Below are 24,600 nucleotides of genomic sequence, written 5' to 3'. Positions count from 1 at the left end.
CTGGGTTCTTTTTTCATCTGCTGATGTAAAAAGGGCTCTATAAATACATTTGATTTGATATGGCCAATATACCACCATTGGCTGTATCCGGGCACTCTGCATTGAGCTACGCATAAGAAATAGCCCTTAGCCATCATATATTGGCCCTATACCACACCCCTCGGAGCTTATGCCTCGATCCCACCGACAGTGTATGCAGTTTGGTACACCAGGCGTACATTCATTTCCAATGGAATGCTGTGTTTGCCTTGCAGCATTGGTTGCAGACGCAGTTGCAGTGCGTTCTGTGCGGTGCATATATTGGATTTATTGAAGGTATGCGTCAAACTTTACCCATAGACGGCTTCACATAAATGGTAGCAGAAGGTGAATGTTGAACTTTGTAACACACATATCCAGATGATGCTATGTACTATTTTGCGCAAAAACACTGTTAATGTGTTCGAGGCGTTATTGCTTAATAAGTATAAACCGGATGCAACCCGGATATAGACGGTCCATGAATTGGCGTATGAGAACGTGAGTAGATTACCTTGAAAACAACGGGCGGACATCTTGGACGCAGTATCCAGTTCTTATTATACCGCAGTGCCTTTGTCCAAGAAGCCCATATACAACAGAGGAAACACTGTGCAGTGCAAGCAGCCATCTTGGATAGACAGCCAAGGCAGATACTTCAGGCAGGATAACCTACAGATCCCTTCTGAGCAGCTCAAGACATAAAACCGACAATTCCCGGTGAGAACAAAAACACGATATAGACGTGCTCGTATCCACATATAACACATTTATAAAACGGTAAACATGTTGTCTTACATAGTAAACTAACAACTAGCTAACGTACTACGCTAATTTGCTAACATGGCAGCTAGCTGTCAAGCCTAGCTAGCCAGTAGTTGACGTTTCTAGTCAACGAGTTTGTTAAATTGGCAACGTTTACTAGAAGGGTGACTACTGGCTATCTAACGAGATGTATTTTGCTTTGTATATATTTGTTTTTACCATTCTTCAGTTCCCGTAGTTTTGGCTAGCCATTGTGGTTTTCGGTCTATCTGTATTTCGGGAACAGGCTGTTGAATTTATGTAACTATCTAGTATCAGTAGCTAGCTAGCTGACCGGAAGAGTAAGTTGGCTAATGTTAAGTACCTATCACAATTGCTGGCGCAACATTTCACATAATGTAGTTAGTTTATGTTAGAGTTATCATGGTAACGTTACTGTCTTTTTGACCGACATAGCTATCTAGCTACCTATTTGTAGAGCCAATAAATGATGACACGCATTATGATTAGCTAGTTTGTTTCTAGCTGGCTAGTTAGCTTGCTAGCTAGCAGGTCAGTGACGATAGCTAACGACGTACGAGACTAGGCCCAATGTTATGGTCATAGCTAGAAATGTAGCTACTCCAATTAGTTATCCACCTCTCTCCAAGCTCCGTTGCCTGAATTAGCTAGATATACATTTCTCTTAGCGTCCAGTCATCTACAATAAATAAAGATGTTAGCTAGCCACCTATCTCAACAGACACCAACTGACATTGCCACGGTTTGTGTTAACAAAACCAGTTAGCCTGACAGCTAGGTAGCTGGCCACCCATGGCCAGCTGATGGATGGTGCTGAGTCCTTAGCCAAATTCGTTTGTCAACCTTTTCATCTCATGTAGCTAGCTATAATCAAATGTGTAGCTACTTGAATTGTCAAAGATCAGTCACAAGCCAACTGTATTGTTCTGCAAAATTGTGTCATTCATCATATATAACTTACTGAACAAAAATATGAAGGCAAAAATTTCAAAGATTTTACTGAGTTACTGTTCATAGAAGGAAATAAATTCAATAGGCCCTACTCTATGGATTTCACATGGGTGGGCCTGGGAGGGTGTAGGCCCACCCACTGGGGAGCCAGGCCCAGCCATTCAGAATTATACTTTTTTCCCCCCCACAAAAGGACATTATTACATGTTGGAGGTGGCGTATGGTAGAGAAGTTAACATTAAATTCTCTGACAACAGCTCTGTTGGACATTCCTGCAGTCAGCATGCCAATTGCACACTCCCTCAAAACATTTGTGTCATTGTGTTGTGTGACACAACTGCACATTTTAGTGGCCTTTTATTGTCCCCAGCGCAAGGTGCACATGTGTAATGATCATGCTGTTTAATCAGCTACTTGATATGCCACACCTGTCAGATGGATGGATTATCTTGGCAAAGGGGAAATGCTCACTAACAAGGATCTAAAAAAAATTGGTGCGCACATTTTTTTTTTTTGTGCGCGTATGGAACATTTCTGGGATCTTTTATTTCAACTCATGAAAATGGGACCAACACTTTACATGTTGCATTTATATATTTGTTCAGTAGCTCAGCCTGCCAGTAATCACACAGATGACTAGAGCTGGGAATTGCCAGGGACCTCACGATACAATATTATCACGATACTTAGGTACCGATATTATATGTATTACGATTCTATATTGTGATTTTATTGCGATTCGATGTTCCAAACATATTGCTCACCATAAGTCTTCTGCAGAGGGACAAGGGAGAGCCATGAGGAAAAACAAATTGGCTTCCTATTTAGAAAGATGGTGAACAAGCTACGAAGGAAAAATACTGGAGTTTTGGTGCAGGTACAGCCAACTAACGCAAACATGATATTGTCAAAACAATAATATTCCGACATATAATACCCCCCCCCCCCACACACACACACACACACCATGCATCCTTATCTAGGCCTCGTCTCAGCCAGCCCTTATTGGCTCATAATCACAGAAATATTTATTTGTTATGATACAAATTAGGCATTGATTAGGGTGGAATATGAATGTATTCATGTAGAAGTGTCATCATATGAAAGATACTCATCTGTGTCACATGAGCAGAGGCATTTGGTATTTTCTTGGCCTTGAATTTTATTTTAAATCCCTTATTACAATTGCACATCACAGAGTAAATGAAAAGAAATGCACTGTATGTGTGTTGATTAAACCCACGTTCTGCAAGTGTTTTGTCCATTCCATCTCTGCCTTTGGTTCTGATCACAATCCAAAGGCATGCGCAATTTACCACAGGATTTGGATGTTGTGTGACAGCATAACAATATGGCAAAGAGTCAGAGAAGAGCGCAAACAGCCCATATGTGTGTGTGACACCGATTTTATATTTGTTCAACAACAGGAAATGGATGTGATTTAAAAAGAAAGGGGTGACCGCTCTCTGTTTTATGAATCGGTGCGAGTGGATGGATAAGCATTGAGACTGCAGTTTGGTCACATGCTGCTCTCAATCGCCCTCTCCTTGGATGGATACTTCACCTGGGCTTCACTCAGGAAAAGGGGAGTTTTCCCCTGTCATTTACCCAAAGAAGGAGTAGGCCTAGCGTTAGTGTCCAGAATATACGTGTTTGTGTGTGTGTGCGGCTCTTGTAGTCGTATAGTTGCCGCCTTATGGAGAAACTCTCACACATGAGCCTGGTGGCACCACATAACAGAGGGTCATGTGAGGGGTGGCAGTCAGGTTAGCAGCAAGGCAAGCAGGTAGTCAGGACCTCCAACACCACTGACGCAGTTGTGGTGGTGGTTAACAGCAGGGGAATAGGGTTTTTACCACCAGTTTTTAAATGGGTTCCTTAGAAAAGCAGTCGGGTGTGGTAGACCACGTCACGGTCAGTGTATCAAATCCCACACCCTAAGTACATGATTTCCCCTACCTCATCAATTGCCTTTGTCCTTGTTTACCCCACAACTTCTCTTCTGAACTCTCTGCACTATTGTTTTTCAAGCAGCTAGAGCTGCAAAGGGGAGTGTTTTGCTGCAGGGATGTGTGGCACCCAAGGGTCTCTGACCAACTACGTACTGAGAGGAAAAGGGTTAGATGACACCTTGACCTGGAATTACCCCACTCAGCCGATTAGCACGCATCCACTCACTTCTGTTCTGGACGACGCTGCTCTCTCTTCCCTGTGTAGTTTACTCAATCTGCCTCTGCATATCACAATGAGAGCATCCCTTTTCTTCATCCTGCTCCCCGGTCTCCTTTTCACTTTCTACTTCTGTCTTTCACCTTCTCCCATCTTCTCTCAATTCACCCTAGCGCAAAACAGAAGCATTTGTCATAGTGCTAAATTGTTTAGCAGGAAAACTTGGTCGTTGAACAGCAGGCCATATCACAGCTCTTTTTCTGGTTGGCACCAGGCTCTGTTGCATAGCGATTTGAATCTCCAAACCTGCTTTAACTGCAATGCCGTTATAACTACTGTGTACTTAACCACAGGCTAAAGAGGAATTTCCCGGATAGAGGGAAACAAAATCGGACACTGGGATTACCATGATAATAGATTACTTAGTCACTGGTATTCACAGGTTGTACTTTATAGGCTACTATCCAGGGTGGATGAATTTGAATTCTACTTGCATTACAGATGTCAGCTCTCAAACTCCAGTGTTAGACTGCATTACTTACAAGTGAATTTTGCAATGGGATTGATCGTCGTCAGAACGCAGCCCTCAAGTCTGATCATGTATTCATAAACAAGACTGTCTTCAACTTGAACTTTGTTGTTGAATATTCTCTAGCCTATGTATTTAATCCGATTGCCCCGCAGAATATATTCTTCAGATGTGCATGACTGTGTGTGTGTTGGGGCTGTCCCCCCCCCCCCCCCCCCAAAAAAAATAAATAAATAAATATTGGTCGACCGAGACGCGTATTTTTCCATATACAGTGAGGGAAAAAAGTATTTGATCCCCTGCTGATTTTGTTCGTTTGCCCACTGACATTGAAATGGTCAGTCTGTAATTTTAATGGTAGGTTTATTTGAACAGTGAGAGACAGAATATCAACAAAAAAATCCAGAAAAACGCATGTCAAAAATTTTATAAATTGATTTGCATTTTAATGAGGGAAATAAGTATTTGACCCCTCTGCAAAACATGACTTAGTACTTGGTGGCAAAACCCTTGTTGGCAATCACAGAGGTCAGATGCTTCTTGTAGTTGGCCACCAGGTTTGCACACATCTCAGGAGGGATTTTGTCCCACTCCTCTTTGCAGATCTTCTTCAAGTCATTAAGGTTTCGAGGCTGACGTTTGGCAACTCGAACCTTCAGCTCCCTCCACAGATTTTCTATGGGATTAAGGTCTGGAGACTGGCTAGGCCACTCCAGGACCTTAATGTGCTTTTTCTTGAGCCACTCCTTTGTTGCCTTGGCCGTGTGTTTTGGGTCATTGTCATGCTGGAATACCCATCCACGACCCATTTTCAATACCCTGGCTGAGGGAAGGAGGTTTTCACCCAAGATTTGACGGTACATGGCCCCGTCCATCGTCCCGTTGATGCGGTGAAGTTGTCCTGTCCCCTTAGCAGAAAAACACCCCCAAAGCATAATGTTTCCACCTCCATGTTTGATGGTGGGGATGGTTTCTTGGGGTCATAGGCAGCATTCCTCCTCCTCCAAACACGGCAAGTTGAGTTGATGCCAAAGAACTCCATTTTGGTCTCGTCTGACCACAACACGTTCACCCAGTTGTCCTCTGAATCATTCAGATGTTCATTGGCAAACTTCAGACGGGCATGTATATGTGCTTTCTTGAGCAGGGGGACCTTGCGGGCGCTGCAGGATTTCAGTCCTTCACGGCGTAGTGTGTTACCAATTGTTTTCTTGGTGACTATGGTCCCAGCTGCCTTGAGATCATTGACAAGATCCTCCTGTGTAGTTCTGGGCTGATTCCTCACCATTCTCATGATCATTGCAACTCCACGAGGTGAGATCTTGCATGGAGCCCCAGGCCAAGGGAGTTTGACAGTTCTTTTGTGTTTCTTCCATTTGCGAATAATCGCACTAACTGTTGTCACCTTCTCACCAAGCTGCTTGGCAATGGTCTTGTAGCCCATTCCAGCCTTGTGTAGATCTACAATCTTGTCCCTGACATCCTTGGAGAGCTCTTTGGTCTTGGCCATGGTGGAGAGTTTGGAATCTGATTGATTGATTGCTTCTGTGGACAGGTGTCTTTTATACAGGTAACAAACTGAGATTAGGAGCACTCCCTTTAAGAGTGTGCTCCTAATCTCAGCTCGTTACCTGTATGAAAGACACCTGGGAGCCAGAAATCTTTCTGATTGAGAGGGGGTCAAATACTTATTTCCCTCATTAAAATGCAAATCAATTTATAACATTTTTGACATGCGTTTTTCTGGATATTTTTGTTGTTATTCTGTCTCTCACTGTTCAAATAAACCTACCATTACAATTATAGACTGATCATTTCTTTGTCAGTGGGCAAACGTACAAAATCAGCAGGGGATCAAATACTTTTTTCCCTCACTGTATAGACACACCCTATGTTTGAATAAAAGCAACTATATGAGCTTGTCTGATGCTATAAGCACTGTGATTAAAAATTAAGACACAGATTACTGAAGAGGATGTCAGATCAATATAGCCTAACCAGAAGAAAAGTTATACCATTCTTGGCAATTGGGAAACAAGCAAACCCATTAAACTAAATCAGTTATAATGGTTTCGATGTTATGGTCTTCAATGGTAAAAATCCCAAACACACATTGTATAGTGTTTTCCAATAGGGTTGGGTGTAATGGTAAATGTCACTAATCACACTACATTTTCTTAGAATTTGATTGAAAAACATACAACTGCCATACAATGGTTTACAATTGTATTTTATTAGATTTGTCACAACATTTTAGTCACTAGCTGATTTCTCCATCAAAGTTTGGGCTTGTAAGAAAAGTCTTCATATGAGAATTGCGCCATACAGATAGCCCTCTCAGAGAGCTGCCATTTTTGACTATTCAAGGTCAAGTTGGGTTGAAGGACAAGCTGAATTGCTTTCATGGAGGACTGGCTCGACCACACAAAGCATTTTCATCATGAGCAAAAGCTTTTTACCCAAAGTTGCAAAGAAAATGTTATCCATTTAACCCCCTAGAAAAAAATCCCCATCAAAATCTGATAGTTTTAACTTCTTGCAACTATAGGGGGTGCTGTTCCGCATTAGCATATTTGTGTCTCCAAATTAAACTGCCTCGTGCTAAATTCTTGATCGTACAATATGCATATTATTGTTATTATTGGATAGAAAACAGTCTATAGTTTCTATAGGAGTTGAAATTTCGTCTCTGAGTGGTACAGAACAATTTCTACAGCACTTTTCATGACAGGGTTCAGATTTCAGAAATTTTTACCTCTGATCTGGGGTCTGTTTATAAGGCCACAGTGAATGCTATGAAGAAACCGACACTGCCTACGTCTTCCTCTGGGTGTCTGTACGTCATCACGTTTTCTATGAAGTCGATGGGACGTTCACAGCCATTATAAATGACAAAAATGTACAGAGACCCCTCTTTCTCAACGTGCGCCTCAAGCGTGAAGGCCATCGGACCTGCCTCGTTCCAAATCGTTTTCTAACCAGCAGTATTTCTCCGGTCATGTTTTCAGTCGTTATAGTTGTTAAAAACATCATAATGTAGTGAATTTTAACCGTTTTATATCAATTTATATCCGTTTAGTGCGATTTTGAGGAATTTCTTTGTCGTGCACTCTGAAAGTTTGGACACGTTTTAGAGTGTCGGTCGTTGGTGATGGACATTTCGAAGGACAGAGGACATCTATCGACCAAAAGACGTTTATAACATAGAAAGGATACATTGCCCAAGAATATGATGGAAGATCAGCTCAAAGTAAGCAATATTTAATATGATAAACCGTGTTTCTGTCGAAATATTTTAAACGTATATATCGCCATTTTGTTTGGTATAGCTTCACTTGGCCAACCCTGTATTGAAAAGTAAGGATCATTTTAAAAATGTAAATCAGCGGTTGCATTAAGAACTAATTTGTCTTTCGATTCCTGTCAACCCTGTATTTTTTAGTCAAGTATATGATTAGCTTTTAATTAAACTAGATCACTCTGATAGATGACGTCAGACATATTGAGGCTTGATTTCCTAGTATTTTCATTGTGTAACCACGGTTTTGTATGGCTAAATATGCACCTTTTCGAACAAACTGTATATGTATGTTGTAAAATGATGTTACAGGAGTGTCATCGGAAGAATTCTGAGAAGGTTAGTGAAAAAATTAATATCTTTTGGCGGTGGTTACGTTATAGCGCTCTTTGGCTGGAATCGATGCTCTGGTAACGTTGGAACATGTAGTATGCTAACTTATCGATTTATTGTGTTTTCGCTGAAAAACGCTTAGAAAATCTGAAATATGGTCTGAAATCACAAGAACTGGGTCTTTCCATTGCTATGCTTTGTCTATTTTTATGAAATGTTTTATGATGAGTAAATTGGTCATACACGTTGCTCTATCTAGTAATTCTAGTGGATTTGTGATGGTCGGTGCAATTGTAAACTGTGATTTCTACCTGAAATATGCACTTTTTTCTAACAAAAACTATCCTATACCATGAATATGTTATCAGACTGTCATCTGATGGTTTTTTTTATAGGTTATTGGCTATCAATATCTTAGTTGAGCCGAATTGGTGATAGCACCTGAAGGAGTAAGAAACTGATGGAGTTAGAATAGTGGTGTATTTTGCTAACGTGTTTAGCTAATAGATTTACATATTTTGTCTTCCCTGTAAAACATTTTAAAAATCTGAAATGGTGGCTTTATTCACAAGATCTGTATCTTTCATCTGGTGTCTTGGACTTGTGATTTAATGATATTTAGATGCTACTATCTACTTCTGAAGCTATGCTATCTATGCTAATCAGTGTGTGGGGGGTGGGGGGTGCTCCCGGATCCGGGGTTAGTAGCAATGAAAGGTTAAGCTAGAGACATGTTTTTTTTTGTTGCATGGGCTGCGTCTCAATCCGCCGATGTCACCCTTCCACGTCTGAGGTGAAAGGTGGCAGAGCTAGAGCAGTGTTTGTCAGACCACGAGCCATCCTGAAAATCGGTCTTCTCACAAAAATGTCTGTAGCGCCCGACCGGTTTGGCCGTAGTAACTTTTATAACCCCTCTATGGAAAGGTGAGTCTCCTTGTGCTTTTTGAGGTGGACTGACTCCTCTGTAAACTACTGCCACACCCCTTTTACTCAGAATATCTGTGAGAGTCCTCAGAGCAGTTTGTTGCTTGAGGTTTATGAGGCAGAGTGGGAGCCCCCATGGCTAGGAAACACTCCATTGAACATGGTGCATAATGATAATGAACAACCCCAACATAAACACCTATTTGGTGCTATGCAGTTCTAGCTTTCATTGAGTGAGATTAGGCTACATTTCCAGAGAAGTTCTCTATCTTTGTCATGATGGAAAAATAAGGGGTTTTTCCCCCCTCAAAATTTTAAATCACATTGCAGCTTGCTCGCCTGCTCTCTCATCACTAAACACACTCGCATCATTAGTCTTCGGTCTGTTGCGTGTAGAATATATTAGCCTATTCTTTGATGATAGGCCCTGCTTTACTGAAGTTGCGAGACATTGCCTGGTGGTTGACCTGCCTATACTGTGCCTCTCCCCGCTCGCTCTCTGTCCCTCGCTAGCTCGCTATGAAAGATGCAAGTGTTTGTTCTCGGAAGTACGGTCTCAACGTAGACTTTGATCTGAAGCCATTCTTGTGGTCATTGTGATTTTGCTATTCATTGTAAATGTTTGTAGGCCTATGTAGCCACATTGTATCTATGATCATATGCTATCCATTCATGTTCTGTTTATATCTGAGAATTAACCAATGTCAGGCCGCACCCGGCCATGATTACAGACACCTGTGTGTGTCCTTTGACACTATATAAACTAGTGACCCCGGAGTGTTTGTCATTATACCCTGATGAAGAAGGCTTGTCTGTCCAAACGTTGGATATTCAATTATTGTATCTGAGCTCCTAGAGTGGACGGCTCTCCGTTCTCGGAAGTACGGCGGCTAATAAGTCTCCTCTCTTCCAAAAAACTGAATCTTTAGGAGTCGATTCCTAGCAGAAGATTTTTTGTTTCTAGTGAATGTCTTGGTAAGTCACTGTATTTAACTAACTTTAAAGTCATTTTTTAGGAGAGGTTTTTAGGAGAGGGTTTTAGGAGAGGGTTGTCTGCGTGCAGGCAGAAAGTCTATGCACAGACAGTTTGAGATTATTTGATTGACAATTCTGGTTGCCTAGTGATGGACGTTTGTCCAGCTTCAGAAGCGGTATTCCTTTACAGACAAACAAAAAATAATGTCTGTTTTTAAACCAGGGGTTGGAACCAAAATTGAGGATCAGAACCGGGAACGTAAGTGATCTATACTGTTCTGTAACAGAACCGTTATTTTAAAAGCATGGAAACCGGTTAATAACATTCTTTTAACTTAAATTTTCGTTTTTTTAGGCCACCAAAAAACACAACAAATGCAATGCCTTCACTCTGTCACTCAAACTTATTGCAGTGTCTGCCTGCTAGCTGAAAATATTTGCCAGTGCGTGTGTAGGCTTCCACCTTCTCCGAAGCATAGGCTACTGTAGTCTACTGACGTTACAAGCGTGATTCAGAAATTAGGGATAGAGGTTTTTAATTAGAGAACAATGGACCAACTTTTTCAATGCTAATTAAGGAAACTATAGTTATCACATTTCAAATTGGGTTTATTAACTACAAAAATGTAAGACGTGTTTATTTTAATTCTGGTTACGCTCTGCACACACAAGCTTGTTAGCTAGCTTGCTCTGCTTGGAAGTTCAAAGACATTCAAAGTTCCTCCATAGAAGCCGCTCCTTCGTAGGTATAATTCTGTGGGTCTAATTCAGATAATGCATGTCATAAGATGCCCAGCACTTCAAGCAAAGCCTCCTCCTCGGCTCCTCCACCCTCTCGCTCTCTCCCCGATCGCAAAATTTCAAGGAACAAAATAAATTGTTTCTGTTAAGAATGAAACTAATAGAAAACAATTTCGCTTCCAACCCCTGGTTTAAATGTTAAGCAAAATTGTCCGTTTGTCATATCCCTAATTGTAATGGAAAACTACAGATTGTAGGTTCATCATGGGACGGTAATAACGAGGAGTCTGGCTCTACTGCATCTCCTCTTGTTACAGTCCATAATACTGTTGTATGTAGGATTAAGGCATCTTGGAATAACTCCCCGGACAGGCCCTCTCCGTGTGTGTGATCTATGATGAGCCTCAGCCTGATTTTGCAGCCTCCCTGAGAGTACTTGTTTGGCCTCGCTTCCTCATCTAGGCTTAGGCCATTGTCTAGTCCTTTTACACAACCTGCCCACAGAGTACGTCCCGACTCCAAATGATATTTCCTTGTTCACTACTTGTTCACTACTTCCATCAAATCTAAAATAATTTGATTGGTGGAGGCATGGGCTAGAGGGAGTTACCACCATATTTTTTTTATTCCAGTCATTTCCTTTCAAATCAATGAAGGGCAGTGAACAAGTGCACACTTTGGGAGGAACAAGAGATGGCCTAATTGGGACGAAGCCAGTGTCAGTTGTCTGAAGCTTGATGACTTCATGCTGATTTGATGGACAGACATTGGTTTGGTTAGGCCGTGTAGATTCATTTCATATATATATATATATGTTGACTTTGTGGTCAGATACATTGCTATCTGATGGTTTCATCTCCAGCTGTGTTGAATCTAGTCTCAAAAACCAGACCCTAGGCGCAACAGTGACTACGGGCTGGTTTCAATGATGGACTCTTTTGGCATAGAGCAACTACATTACTGCCGATGTCACTACCTTATCCGCTTGAATAAAATACCAAATAATCTAGCAAAAGGGATCAGAGGTTACTTTTAATGAGTGCATTTCACAAGTGGCTAGTTTGCCTCAACTACTACCTTTACTAAAACCTCTAAAGGTTTAGCTTGTAAAGTTTTGGTTTCAGATCGCAGCGTTCTAGCATGTCTGCCTTGTGATTTGTTGGGAGAGTTGTCTGTCTGAAGAGCACCCACCCCTGAAAAATATTTTTCCTTTATCGAAGTTGCCAAAGGAGTCCATCATTGAAACCAGACCCTAGTTACTGTTGCCTAGGGTGGGGTTTTTGAGACTAGGTTGAATCCTACCCATATGTTTGAGAGATAAGTGGTTCTGGGCCTGCCGTCTAACTGAGAAATCACATGACGGGAATCTTGAGAAATCAGGAATAATTCATACTACCTAGAATTCTGTTTATTTCTCAGACAGCAAACCAGCTGCTCTGTCTGTATAGTACGTTCTGAGACATGGTGACAATTCTTTCCTGACCATATTGCTAAATCTATAGGCCCAATGTTGCAGTGGTGAGCAGCTAGACACAATGCTGCAGTAGAGAAAGTTCCTTCAGAAAGTATTCACACCCCTTGACTTTTTCCACAATTTGTTGTTACATCCTGAATTTAAAAATTGTCACTGGCCTACACACAATACCCCATAATGTCAGGGGAGTTGTTTCTCAATTTTATTTTTTATTAGTTAAAAATGAAAAGCTGAAATATATTGAGTCAATAAGTATTCAACCCCTTTTGTTATTGGCAAGCCTAAATAAGTTCAGGAGTAAACATTTGCTTAAGTCACATAAGTAGCATGAACTCACTCTGTGTGTAATAATAGTGATTAAAAAGTCTGCCTCATCTCTGTACCCCTCACATACAATTATCTGTAAGGTCCCTCAGTCGAGCAGTGAATTTCAAACACCGATTCAACCACAAAGACCATAGAGGTTTACCAATGCTTCGCAAAGAAGGACACCTATTGGTGTATCGATTCACCCAGTCACTACAAAGATACAGGCGTCCTTCCTAACTCAGTTACTGGAGAGGAAGGAAACCTCTCAGGGATTTCACCATGAGGCCAATGGTGACTTTAAACAGTTAGTTATCTCCTATCAAAGCCATTAAACTCTGAGTATGGATCAACAACATTGTAGTTACTCAAATACTAACCTAATTAACAAAGTGAAAAGTCAGAAGCCTTTACAGAATACAAAGATATTCCAAAACATGCATCCTGTTTGCATTAAAGTAATAGTGCAAAAAAGGTGGCAAAGCAATTCACTTTTTGTCCTGAATATAAAGTGTTATGTTTGGGGCAAATCCAACACAGTTTTTCAGGATAAAAAAGAAACGGAATGGAGCTAAGCAAAATCCTAGAGGAAAACCTGGTTGAGTCTGCTTTCCACCAGACACTAGGAGATTAATTCACCTTTCAGCAGGACAATAACCTAAAACACAAAGCCAAATCGACACTGGAGTTGCTTACCAAGAAGACGGTGAATGTTCCTGAGTGGCCGAGTTACAGTTTTGAATTAAATCTACTTAAAAATCTATGGCAAGATCTGAAAATGGTTGTCTAGCAATGATCAACAACCAATTTGACAGAGCTTGAATAATTTTGAAAGGAATAATGGGCAAATGTTCCACAATCCAGGTGTGGAAAGCGCTTAGACTTACCCAGAAATACTCACAGCTGTAATCGCTGCCAAAGGTGCTTATACAAAGTATTGACCCCTAGGGATGTGAATACTTAAGCAAATGAGATTTCTGTATTTCATTTTCAATAAATGTGTAAACATGTTTTCACTGTCATTATGGAGTTTCTGTGTGTAGATGGGTGAGAAATCAATTGAAATCATGCTGTAACTCAAAATGTGGAAAAAGTTACGGGGTATGAATACTTTCTGAAGGCACTGTAATTGTGTGGTCAGCCCAAGCACTACAATTAAATGGGATTGTGAGTGATGTCGACAGACAAAATGTATTGATAATGTGTGGTTTCTGAATGATACCAGATAGAATTGATTCATAGACCCACAAACACCACCCTGATTCACCCAGCACGTGGGCTACATTGTCTCTGAATCCTCTAAGCGTTCTCTCTCTCTTTCAGAGCCACGATGGCCACCGCACCGTACAACTACTCCTACATTTTCAAATACATTATCATCGGTAAGTGTGCTGCGGGACTGGAGTGGAGGCCTGTATTTGTATTTGTTATTTATACTACTATGCTGTATGTGGGTCACCCAGTGGCTGCAGTTAGTATACAACTCAGTGAGACGCTACGGCTGCTCTCCTACACAAGCCCTGGAAGAGTTCCCATCAGGAGACTAGAGACTAAAACCCCAGGCCCTACCTATGACCCCTATCACAGCAGCTTATTTGGATGCAGTATGAGGTTACCACCTGAAGTGACTTGAAACATTTTCATCCCAGGAAGCTAGCCTAAGCCAAGCTAAACTGTTTGTTATAATGAACCCACAATGTACTAGTAGCAGGGTAATAAATAAATTACATGAATACATTCATTATTGCTCTCCTTCTGTCTGGTCTAAATTACTAACAGAAAAAAAAAGTGAGCATTGAGCATGAATAGCTTACATTTGTGGAGGTGGTCCACTTTTCGAAATAGTGTTTTCCCATCTGTTTGGGACCTTTTAAAACAGGGCAGTTAAATCACTATCTCAACATCTCTCCAACTAGTTGTAGGTAGTTTACCGTGGTGCATTGAGGCCTTAAAAGCCACACCTTAATGTCAACACATTTCCCTTGTTTATCTGGTTGTGGACCTGTTCGAGAACAGCCAAAAGGCTCTGTCATGTTCTTCTTTTGTTTGCTGTCTGTTACGCAGACATCAATGTGGTCATACAACACAAACACACACTTTACACACATCACTTTAGCTCCATAGCTAGAGCAGACATTAGTGTATAGGCCTAAACAAACAAAAGGTGCTCTGCTTTCCCCCACTCAACTGGAGGTAACCATACCAGCCTTCCACTCAGTCAAAGCCCTGCAGGCCTATTTATGCTGCCTCTTCAAGTGCTCTCACATGTGTAGATAGAATCTGTTAATAATGTCTGAAGAGGAGAGGGAATATGCTCTTTCTCTGCTACAACTAGGGCCCAGAGTCTTTCCTGGTCAGACCAAGTGGTCATGGAAAACTCCCTAGATATGACATCATAGGAAATAAGTCTGCAAAATAATTATAGTCCATCTTGTATGTTATGTTGAGATTGAACATGGATCCTAACACCTCTCACCTTCTCTCTCTCCATAGGGGACATGGGGGTAGGGAAGTCGTGTTTGCTTCATCAGTTCACAGAGAAGAAATGTAAGTACATCCCGGCTCCCCCATGACTCAGACAGACACAACCCTCCGACTCAATCTACTCTAAATCCCCTCTGATGCCATCAGCCTCACACTGACTAGACCGGGCACGAGTCTGCGTCTGTCATCGCGCGCATGTTGATTTTGTCCATCCACTGCAGACACGATCAGGACACGCAGGTTAAAATAGCAACACGAGCCTCCCGGGTGGCGCAGTGGTCTAGGGCACTGCATCGCAGTGCTAGCTGCGCCACCAGAGTCTCTGGGTTCGCGCCCAGGCTCTGTCGCAGCCGGCCGCGACCGGGAGGTCCGTGGGGCGACGCACAATTGGGCTAGCGTCGTCCGGGTTAGGGAGGGTTTGGCCGGTAGGGATATCCTTGTCTCATCGCGCTCCAGCGACTCCTGTGGCGGGCCGGGCGCAGTGCGCGCTAACCAAGGGGGCCAGGTGCACGGTGTTTCCTCCGACACATTGGTGCGGCTGGCTTCCGGGTTGGAGGCGCGCTGTGTTAAGAAGCAGTGCGGCTTGGTTGGGTTGTGCTTCGGAGGACGCGTGGCTTTCGACCTTCGTCTCTCCCGAGCCCATACGGGAGTTGTAGCGATGAGACAAGATAGTAATTACTAGCAATTGGATACCACGAAAATTGGGGAGAAAAGGGGATAAAAAAATTAAAAAATAAATAGGAACACGAACTCTGAACCAACTATATTAATTAGAGGACAGGTCGAAATACAAACATTCATGGCCATTTAGCTAGCTAGCTTGCTGTTGCTAGCGAATTTGTCCTTCGACATTAACATTGGGTTGTTATTTTACCTGAAATGCACTAGTTATTTTTTTCTGGATCTTTGTAGAATTTGAGTCACACAAAATCGTGTGTTCTCTACTCCGATAATTATTCGGATTAATTCATTCGTTTCTAGCTAGTTATTTTCTTTATATGGTGGTTGGCAACCAACTTTTAAAGTCCGTTACCACTACCTACTGGAATGGAGTGTGGACCTCAGTTCATCTTTCAATCACCCACGTGGGTATATACTCCTAAAACCATTTAGTAGACGGGAGAGGCAGGACTTGCAGGGCGTCAAGTGTCAAATATAGAACCAAGTTCTATTTTAGCGCCTGGCTATGTTTTTTTTATTTTTTATGGCAGTTTTAGCAGCAGTAAGTGCAGATGCTCTGCTCCTCATTGGTCTATCTCGCATCTCATCCTGCACGGCTCAGTCTCAGTCATACAAGTGGCCCATAGACTCTGAACAAACAGGCTGCTGCTTTGTCAGTGCTGAATGTCAGGTTTGAAGGCTTCCTCCCTGCCGCTGGGTAACATTGAAACGCAGGTGGTAAAAACCAACTGGCAGATCAGCCAGTCTGAAATTGATACCAACTGCCTTCTCTGTTGCCTCACAATGGAGGTGAAGTGTCTGTATACGATCAAGAGCGGACCTGATTTTTCTGTGTGGTTGGATGTGCCTGTGTCGTTCTGTATGGGTTCTGTTAATACTTTCAGTTAGTGCTAGCTGTGTCACAGGAAGGCTGTTCTGTATGGTAGTTTATAGCGAGAGAGAGATTGAGCAGGGGAAGGAGGGAGTGTAGTTACAGTAAAGCTGGGTGTACACTACATGCTTTTGGCCCTGATTAAGCTGTCCCAGACAAGTTTTTGAGATCGGAGACAAAATCCCCATGTCGTTGCCTACTCGGGGCATGCGGCCATCACCGGCGGTCGTTTAATGTGAGTGGGTTAGAGACACAATCTGAGGGCTACCGATCCCGTATTTGAGTAGTCCCAGACATGCCGATATATTCAAATGCTTGATTTTATCAGCACAATCGGCAATGCTTTTTAAAATGTATTGTCACATAAATTGTGCAGTGAAAGGTGTTGTTTTACAGGGTCAGCCATAGTAGTACGGCGCCCATGGAGCTAATTAGAGTTAAGTGCCTTGCTCAAAGGAACATCAACATACTCTTCACGTTGTCGGTTCGGGTATTCGGACCAGCGACCTTTCACTTACCACTAGGCTACCTGCCACCCTACCTTGTAGTGCGAGATGTGCAATGAACATTTTTGAGCGTGGTGACCAGCAATAGCCAATGAGAGTTCACCAGACGTTGTATCACATCACCCAGAATGTGACTACTAGTATGCATTTGTACTTGCCTTTAACCAAAGCCAGTGTCAAATCATTACACCTCTGTTCACAAGCAAATATTATATATTTTATACCTCTGTTCACAGGCAAAATATTTCAAGTAGAGGTCGACCGATTACGATTTTTCGATACCGATTATTGGAGGACCAAAAATAGCTGATACCGATTAATCGGGCTGTTTTAAAAATATATATATATATTTGTAATAATGACAATTACAACAATACTGAATGAACAATGAACACTTTTTATTTCACCTTAATATAAATAAAATCAATTTAGTCTCAAATACATAATGAAACATGTTCAATTTGGTTTAAATAATGCAAAATCTGTGTTGGAGGAGAAAGTAAAAGTGCCATGTAAAAAAGCTAACTTAAGTTCCTTGCTCAGAACATAAGAACATATGAAAGCTGTGCCCCCCTGTCTGCTCCACATGGTTGTCAAGATGAATAAATTATAGGAAAGATAGTGGTTTAATGTGAGAGGCTCAGTGACGTTAGGTTTTTGGAAGTCGTGTAGTGTACACCCGGCATAAGTGGAGTAGAGAGCAGGTTAATCACAGCAATCTGATCTAATCACACTCCAGAGAGAAGGGAGAGTAGGGAGGGAGACAAGGCAGGCTGAGGAAGTGTTATGTCTACTGAGTCAGTCTTGCATGATGGGAGATGTAGTTCAGTTCATTCCATTGAGGCTCCTCATGACTCTTGTTAAAGTGAGATTGAATTAATTCCACTGCCATGTTTGATTTAAATACATTTCTGGAGGTTTTAGGGGAACCTCATTAGATTCCTCCTTGCCTAGCCAAACAACCAGTGCCTTTTCCCCATCTTTCTGTCTCCTCCAGTCATGGCGGACTGCCCCCATACGATTGGCGTGGAGTTTGGCACGAGGATAATCGAGGTGAGCGGCCAGAAGATCAAGCTGCAGATCTGGGACACGGCGGGCCAGGAGCGCTTCAGGGCCGTCACGCGTAGTTACTACAGGGGGGCCGCGGGCGCACTCATGGTCTACGACATCACCAGGTACAAACACACACACCCACACACACGGTCTACGACATCACCAGGTACACACACACACACACACACACACACACGGTCTACGACATCACCAGGTACAAACACACACACACACAGATGTGTCCGAACATTGAAGCTCCAGGTAGAAGCTGCCTGTAGGTCCAGATCTGGGGTCAGATGCTCCTAACCGAAACCGTTAGGTTGAGAAACACACAACTGACCTCAGATAAGCCTCTAGGGTCAACTTCATCCTAGTCTTCCTAGCTTCCTCAGCCTGTTCTACAATACACAACCCACCCTTTTCAGATGATCTGTCTAGAATTAAAGTTGGTCTGTGTCTGTAGGCCTACATGTGAGTAGGAGAGGAAAAAAGGCCATACCAAGACGTGCCCCCCCCTCTAGCCGAGCAAACATGGTGTCTGCATCCTGTTGCCCTCCCATTTTCCCAAGCTGTCATTTTAGCGCTGCATGTTGACACCTGCGCCTCAGACTAAGAACTAATGTCAGAACGTCTTTTCTATTAGTGAAAGGTTTTAGATACAGGCCCACAGACATGTCGCCATATCTCACCGCCGCACCTTTGACCCCACTTAGGATGTGGCACAATCTGTTTTGTCGCATGTCGCCATGGTAACTAATGTCCTCTTCTGTGTGTGTGTGCCACAGGAGAAGCACATACAACCACCTCAGCAGCTGGCTGACTGATGCCAGAAACCTCACCAACCCCAATACTGTAAGCATGGTTTAACACTGTTTCACACTGCTCCTCTGGCTGCCTGTCTGACTCTCTTAACACATTTTATCTGGTTGGATATCTAATTGTACTGCCAAGGCTCCTCTCTGGCGTTCTCTCCTGATTTAAATGTTTCTCCCTATCCAATTTCTCACTGTCTCTCATCTTGTCTGTGTCTCGCTCTCTCTCGCTCATCTTGTGTGTGTGTCTCGCTCTCTCTCGCTCATCTTGTGTGTGTGTCTCGCTCTCTCTCGCTCATCTTGTGTGTGTGTGTGTCTCGCTCTCTCTCGCTCATCTTGTGTGTGTGTGTGTCTCGCTCTCTCTCGCTCATCTTGTGTGTGTGTGTGTGTGTCTCGCTCTCTCTCGCTCATCTTGTGTGTGTGTGTGTCTCGCTCTCTCTCGCTCATCTTGTGTGTGTGTGTGTCTCGCTCTCTCTCGCTCATCTTGTGTGTGTGTGTGTCTCGCTCTCTCTCGCTCATCTTGTGTGTGTGTGTGTGTCTCGCTCTCTCTCGCTCATCTTGTGTGTGTGTGTGTCTCGCTCTCTCTCGCTCATCTTGTGTGTGTGTGTGTCTCGCTCTCTCTCGCTCATCTTGTGTGTGTGTGTCTCGCTCTCTCTCGCTCATCTTGTGTGTGTGTGTGTCTCGCTCTCTCTCGCTCATCTTGTGTGTGTGTGTCTCGCTCTCTCTCGCTCATCTTGTGTGTGTGTGTCTCGCTCTCTCTCGCTCATCTTGTGTGTGTGTGTCTCGCTCTCTCTCGCTCATCTTGTGTGTGTGTGTGTGTCTCGCTCTCTCTCGCTCATCTTGTGTGTGTGTGTGTGTGTCTCGCTCTCTCTCGCTCATCTTGTGTGTGTGTGTGTGTCTCGCTCTCTCTCGCTCATCTTGTGTGTGTGTGTGTGTCTCGCTCTCTCTCGCTCATCTTGTGTGTGTGTGTCTCGCTCTCTCTCGCTCATCTTGTGTGTGTGTGTGTCTCGCTCTCTCTCGCTCATCTTGTGTGTGTGTGTGTCTCGCTCTCTCTCGCTCATCTTGTGTGTGTGTGTGTCTCGCTCTCTCTCGCTCATCTTGTGTGTGTGTGTGTCTCGCTCTCTCTCGCTCATCTTGTGTGTGTGTGTGTGTCTCGCTCTCTCTCGCTCATCTTGTGTGTGTGTGTGTGTCTCGCTCTCTCTCGCTCATCTTGTGTGTGTGTGTGTGTCTCGCTCTCTCTCGCTCATCTTGTGTGTGTGTGTGTGTGTCTCGCTCTCTCTCGCTCATCTTGTGTGTGTCTCGCTCTCTCTCGCTCATCTTGTGTGTGTGTGTGTGTCTCGCTCTCTCTCGCTCATCTTGTGTGTGTGTGTGTGTCTCGCTCTCTCTCGCTCATCTTGTGTGTGTCTCTGTGATGTTGACTACTGCAGCACACCCAGTGTGTTTGATGTCCTAGAGCCCTGTGCATCTCTAAATTGGATTCTGAAAAAATTTATTATGGCCAAATCACACGGCTTTCATTTACAGTGCAGAATATGCTTTTAGGGTGTTTATACAAAGGCAACATCCTAACCTCACTCAGTCAGCTAGTTTGTACTCAGACAACGGAGTCTCACGTTGGAAAAGGATACATGACTAGTGCCCAGATGCATTGGAAATGGTATGGTAATATCTGTATCTCATGGTGTTTAGCCGATACAGTATATATTGCTAAATCCATTTTTCACACCAATACTAAGTTATAAGACCTCTCTTTCTAAGACACTGGGTAAGGTGAGCGAGCTGAATCGTGTAGTTTTCTGCCTGTAGGTGAGTAGTGAGGATGTGAGGCTGCTACTGTTGATGTGTTTGGTGCCTGGAGGACTGACTGAGTCGGTCTCTCCTCCCCCAGGTGATCATTCTTATAGGTAACAAAGCAGACCTGGAAGCCCAGAGGGACGTCACGTATGAGGAGGCCAAGCAGTTTGCCGAGGAGAACGGTGAGTCGGAAACACCCTCCGACTCGATGAGACCGAGAAGGATTGAGAGAGATGGAAGATGAGTAAAACTCACAATCTCTCTCTATCCCTCCCTATGGAATTGACTGTGCGATAATGCCCCCACACTCTCACTTGAGCTGGGATTCAACCTGATTGTGAATGTAGACAACTCAGCTTTTAAAGGCAATATTACCGTGTTCAAGGTAAACGCTGCAGATTCCGGCTCAAATAGAAATGACCTTTAAATGTGAATTGCGCTGTAATGTGGCCCTACCACGGATCAAAAAGAATGCTGGCCTTGGTGATTGGAAGGAGAGCAAGAGGGGTGTGGGGAAGAACAGAGTCCTCCAGACAGGGAGGGATGGAGAGATGAAAAATAGCAACTCGTCTCTGATAGAGGGAGAAAGAGAGATGAAAGAGGAAATGGCACATGCATTCATGCACGGAGTGCAAAAGACATGAGGACATTCATAGAAGGAGAGCGATGAGTGAGCAGGGGGGTTGGGGAACTGCAGTAGTCTGACTCCATTCCTTGTTACAGGTCTCTTATTCCTGGAAGCCAGCGCCAAAACGTAAGTTAACTGACCTCTGTACATTCTGCCTGCTTTTACCTCCCATTTTCAATGTGCTGAAATGCTCCGACGTGTTCCTAACCGTGTGACTGACTGTGGGTGTCCTCTCCCCAGGGGTGAGAATGTGGAGGATGCCTTTCTGGAGGCGGCTAAGAAGATCTACCAGAACATCCAGGATGGCAGTCTGGACCTGAACGCTGCAGAGTCAGGTGTCCAACACAAGCCCTCTGCCCCCCAGGGAGGCCCACTATCCAACGAACCACAGCCCCAGAGGGAAGGCTGCGGCTGCTAATGACCCCCCCCCCCCTCTCTTTCCTCATCCTCCATCATCCCCTCCCCACTCCACTGGGACTGCATGAGTGTGGGGCACGGATGGAGGGAGGGAAACAGGCGATGGGTTGTGTAGTAGTGTACCTCCCTCCTTCTCCCTCTGTTATTCTCTCACTCTTCTTTTCCGGTCTGTGCATCCTCCTCCTCCACCTTTTCACTTGGTCGTCGTCTTCACGTCTTTCTCTTGTTCCTTCTCTTCCTCTCCTCCTCTGCACCATTCAGTCCAGCTCATCTGCCATGGGATTCCAGTTCCACACACATTTACATATATAAAGACATGGTTTACTGACACATAGATGGGTAAACCTGAAGAAATACTTTTTTTAACGTTTCCTTTTATAGCTTCTACTATATTATCAATCAAGTCTCATCTACCACATCTGAAACCAACCAAGCCTGTATAGTCTAACCTCCACTGACATTGAGTTATCTAGACACTCTCTCCGCATCTCTCCCCCTGCATCACTCCTGCATGGTTTAATGATCTAGGACAATTTTAATTGAAGTGAAATGTATATGAGTAAAATATTTCCCTCGATGGCTTGGTCTCTTCCGGGGGAGGAGATGGTTAGTGAAAGAAATGATGTAATGTATGATGCGGCCCGCTACGGATCACTATTAGCGGTGTGTGTGTGTGTGCGCGTGTGTATTTGGTCCAGTTGTTGAACCTGGTCTAGAACAGGTATCCACAGTCTCTACCCAAAGCTTCCCCCCTGGTCCTTATGGTAAAGCTCTGATACTAGACAGAGATGGAATCCCTCTAATGGTGTTCTACAGTACACCTCAGAGTGGCAACACTAGTGTAGTAGAGAGACACTTTAAAGCCCAAGAGACCTGGAATTCCCCTGAAACGCCTCTACCTACTTGTCTTTCTCCCTATATGACGTCACAGGAAAGGCTCTGGGTGTTTTCCTGCCAGTACAGTGTGTCTGTGTGCAGGGGATTTCTTTAACTAAGTTAATGACACTTAAGAAAACAAAACACGTTTTCCTTTATGGGTAAGAATTCCTTCAGATCATCAGTTTCATTGCACCAACTTCCTCCTCTTCCCCCCGACCATATCAATAGAATCTGTCTGTCCTTACCAGCATTTTCTTTGTCGTCGTTTGTTGCCTTATTGTTATGGTTAATATTATTACTGTTTCATCTTTTCTTTGCTGCGCTTGCGCTACATACTGCTGTCAAATAAACAAACAGTTTTACAATACGGTGATATTTTGTGGAGAACATGGTAACTGGTGTAACACAGGGGTGCTGGTGAAAAAAGGTAGATGTCCCCCCTTAAATCCAGAGCTAGGATTTAAAAACAAAAGTCAAATTGGGGCTGTTTATATTTGTTCTGTTTCTTACATGTACAAGTGTGAAATGGAAATGTTATCTTTTTGTATATCCCACTACCCCTGAGACACCCTCGGAGTGGTGTCACAGCCAGGGATCCTGGAGCAATTAGGGTTGAGTGCCTTGCTCAAAGACAGATTGATATATTTATTTTCACCTAGTCGCTCAGGGATTTGAACTAGCAGCCTTTCGGTTACTGGCCCAACGCTCTAACCACTAGGCTATCTGCTGCGATCAGCTTACCCTATTCCAGTCCTTACCTTAACTATTATGAGGTGAGTAATTAAAACTGACCCCAAATCAATGCTAAGGGGCATCTTAACCCTACACCTGTGGTCCCTCGCCCCAGCCCACTCTCCCCACATGCTTGTATAGTAACAACACCAAGCAACATGCCCCACCAGAACGGCCCCAAATGGGAATAGTTATTCTGAATTTTTTCAGGCTCAATTTCTGTACATCTGTAGGTGACCATGCTATTTGGAGGATTGGCAAACCCAAAAGATACATAATCTCAGCATGTTTATTTCATGCTTGGGAATTCTGTAAAATTGGCCAGTGATAGCAGACTAAAAGCATAGCTGATGTTTTGGAGCTGTCAAATCAGTGAGCAGGTGCTCTTGATCATTGTCATGACGCCACACCCATCCCATTGAAGTTCATAATGAGAAAGTGTTGGTTATAAAGAAATAATCACTCAAATTAGAATTCATTTCAATCTGCCAAATCAAAGTGTAGATTACATTCCAATGTATGAACTTCTAAACAAGTTGCAGCTCTGTGTAGCCAATGGCAATGCCCGCTTTATATATAATGCCAGGAGCCGCTTGTGGATTTGACAGCTCTAACGCAGTTAAATCTCCGACACCGCCAAAACAACCGCTATGCGGATTAGATTAAGCCCATAGTTTCTATGAATAAATGTGTTTGGACAGACTCCCTCTACTCACTAGTGCTACCTGGTGGTTCCATCGTTTTGTTTCTTCATCCTCAGTCTGTGTAGAGGGGGAGTGGAAGTGTACAAACTAGTGCTTTGTCGATTCTACTCAACTCTTGCTTGTAGGAGGTGGAGTGGAGAATGTCACTGTTTGAGTTTTTTTTCTCTCCGTGTATTTCTTAGGCACCATGTAATGTTGAATGAAATTGGATAAAACTATGACCAAAGTATGAAAAATTGCTTCTACATTGATAGTGGTCCCCTCCCCAATGTCGGAGGCGGGATTATTAAGGGGATAGGGTGCCATCACCCTAACTAATTTTAATACACCAATGGTAACATGATGCATTGCTGTCTTAATTTTGGGGTGTGGGAATTGGCTGGTGGGAGGGTCTAAAGATGGGTCCTCCTACGTTATAAAACGTACATGTATACATTTTGAAGGAGCTGTGCTAACATTTAAATGCATTCTTGCGTGTATATGATTTTAATGACAAAATGCTCTAGACAGAAAATACATTATACATAACCTGTTG

At 43.3% G+C, this 24,600-nt stretch overlaps 1 protein-coding gene across 2 annotated transcripts; it reads left to right on the top strand.

Moving 5' to 3' along the window:
- The first annotated feature begins 277 nt into the window (after nucleotides 1-277).
- LOC139544478 (ras-related protein Rab-14) lies at nucleotides 278-24,599 on the top strand. 2 transcript variants are annotated; one of them, XM_071351614.1, is made up of 8 exons: nucleotides 278-738; nucleotides 13,828-13,886; nucleotides 14,998-15,051; nucleotides 18,044-18,221; nucleotides 18,885-18,951; nucleotides 20,800-20,887; nucleotides 21,429-21,459; nucleotides 21,574-24,599. In XM_071351614.1, the coding sequence occupies exons 2-8, from the start codon at nucleotides 13,835-13,837 to the stop codon at nucleotides 21,749-21,751; spliced, it is 648 nt and encodes a 215-aa protein (XP_071207715.1). In that variant the 5' UTR covers nucleotides 278-738; nucleotides 13,828-13,834; the 3' UTR covers nucleotides 21,752-24,599. The 2 variants fall into 2 exon arrangements, with proteins under 2 accessions (XP_071207715.1, XP_071207716.1); XM_071351615.1 differs by lacking the exon at nucleotides 278-738 and adding an exon at nucleotides 777-798.
- Nucleotide 24,600: the final 1 nt, after the last annotated feature.

The sequence above is a fragment of the Salvelinus alpinus genome, chromosome 18 (assembly GCF_045679555.1).
Source record: "Salvelinus alpinus chromosome 18, SLU_Salpinus.1, whole genome shotgun sequence".
NCBI classification, from domain to species: domain Eukaryota; kingdom Metazoa; phylum Chordata; class Actinopteri; order Salmoniformes; family Salmonidae; genus Salvelinus; species Salvelinus alpinus.
Note: the sequence above shows the minus strand (reverse complement) of the source record. Positions and strands in the feature narration are given on the sequence as shown.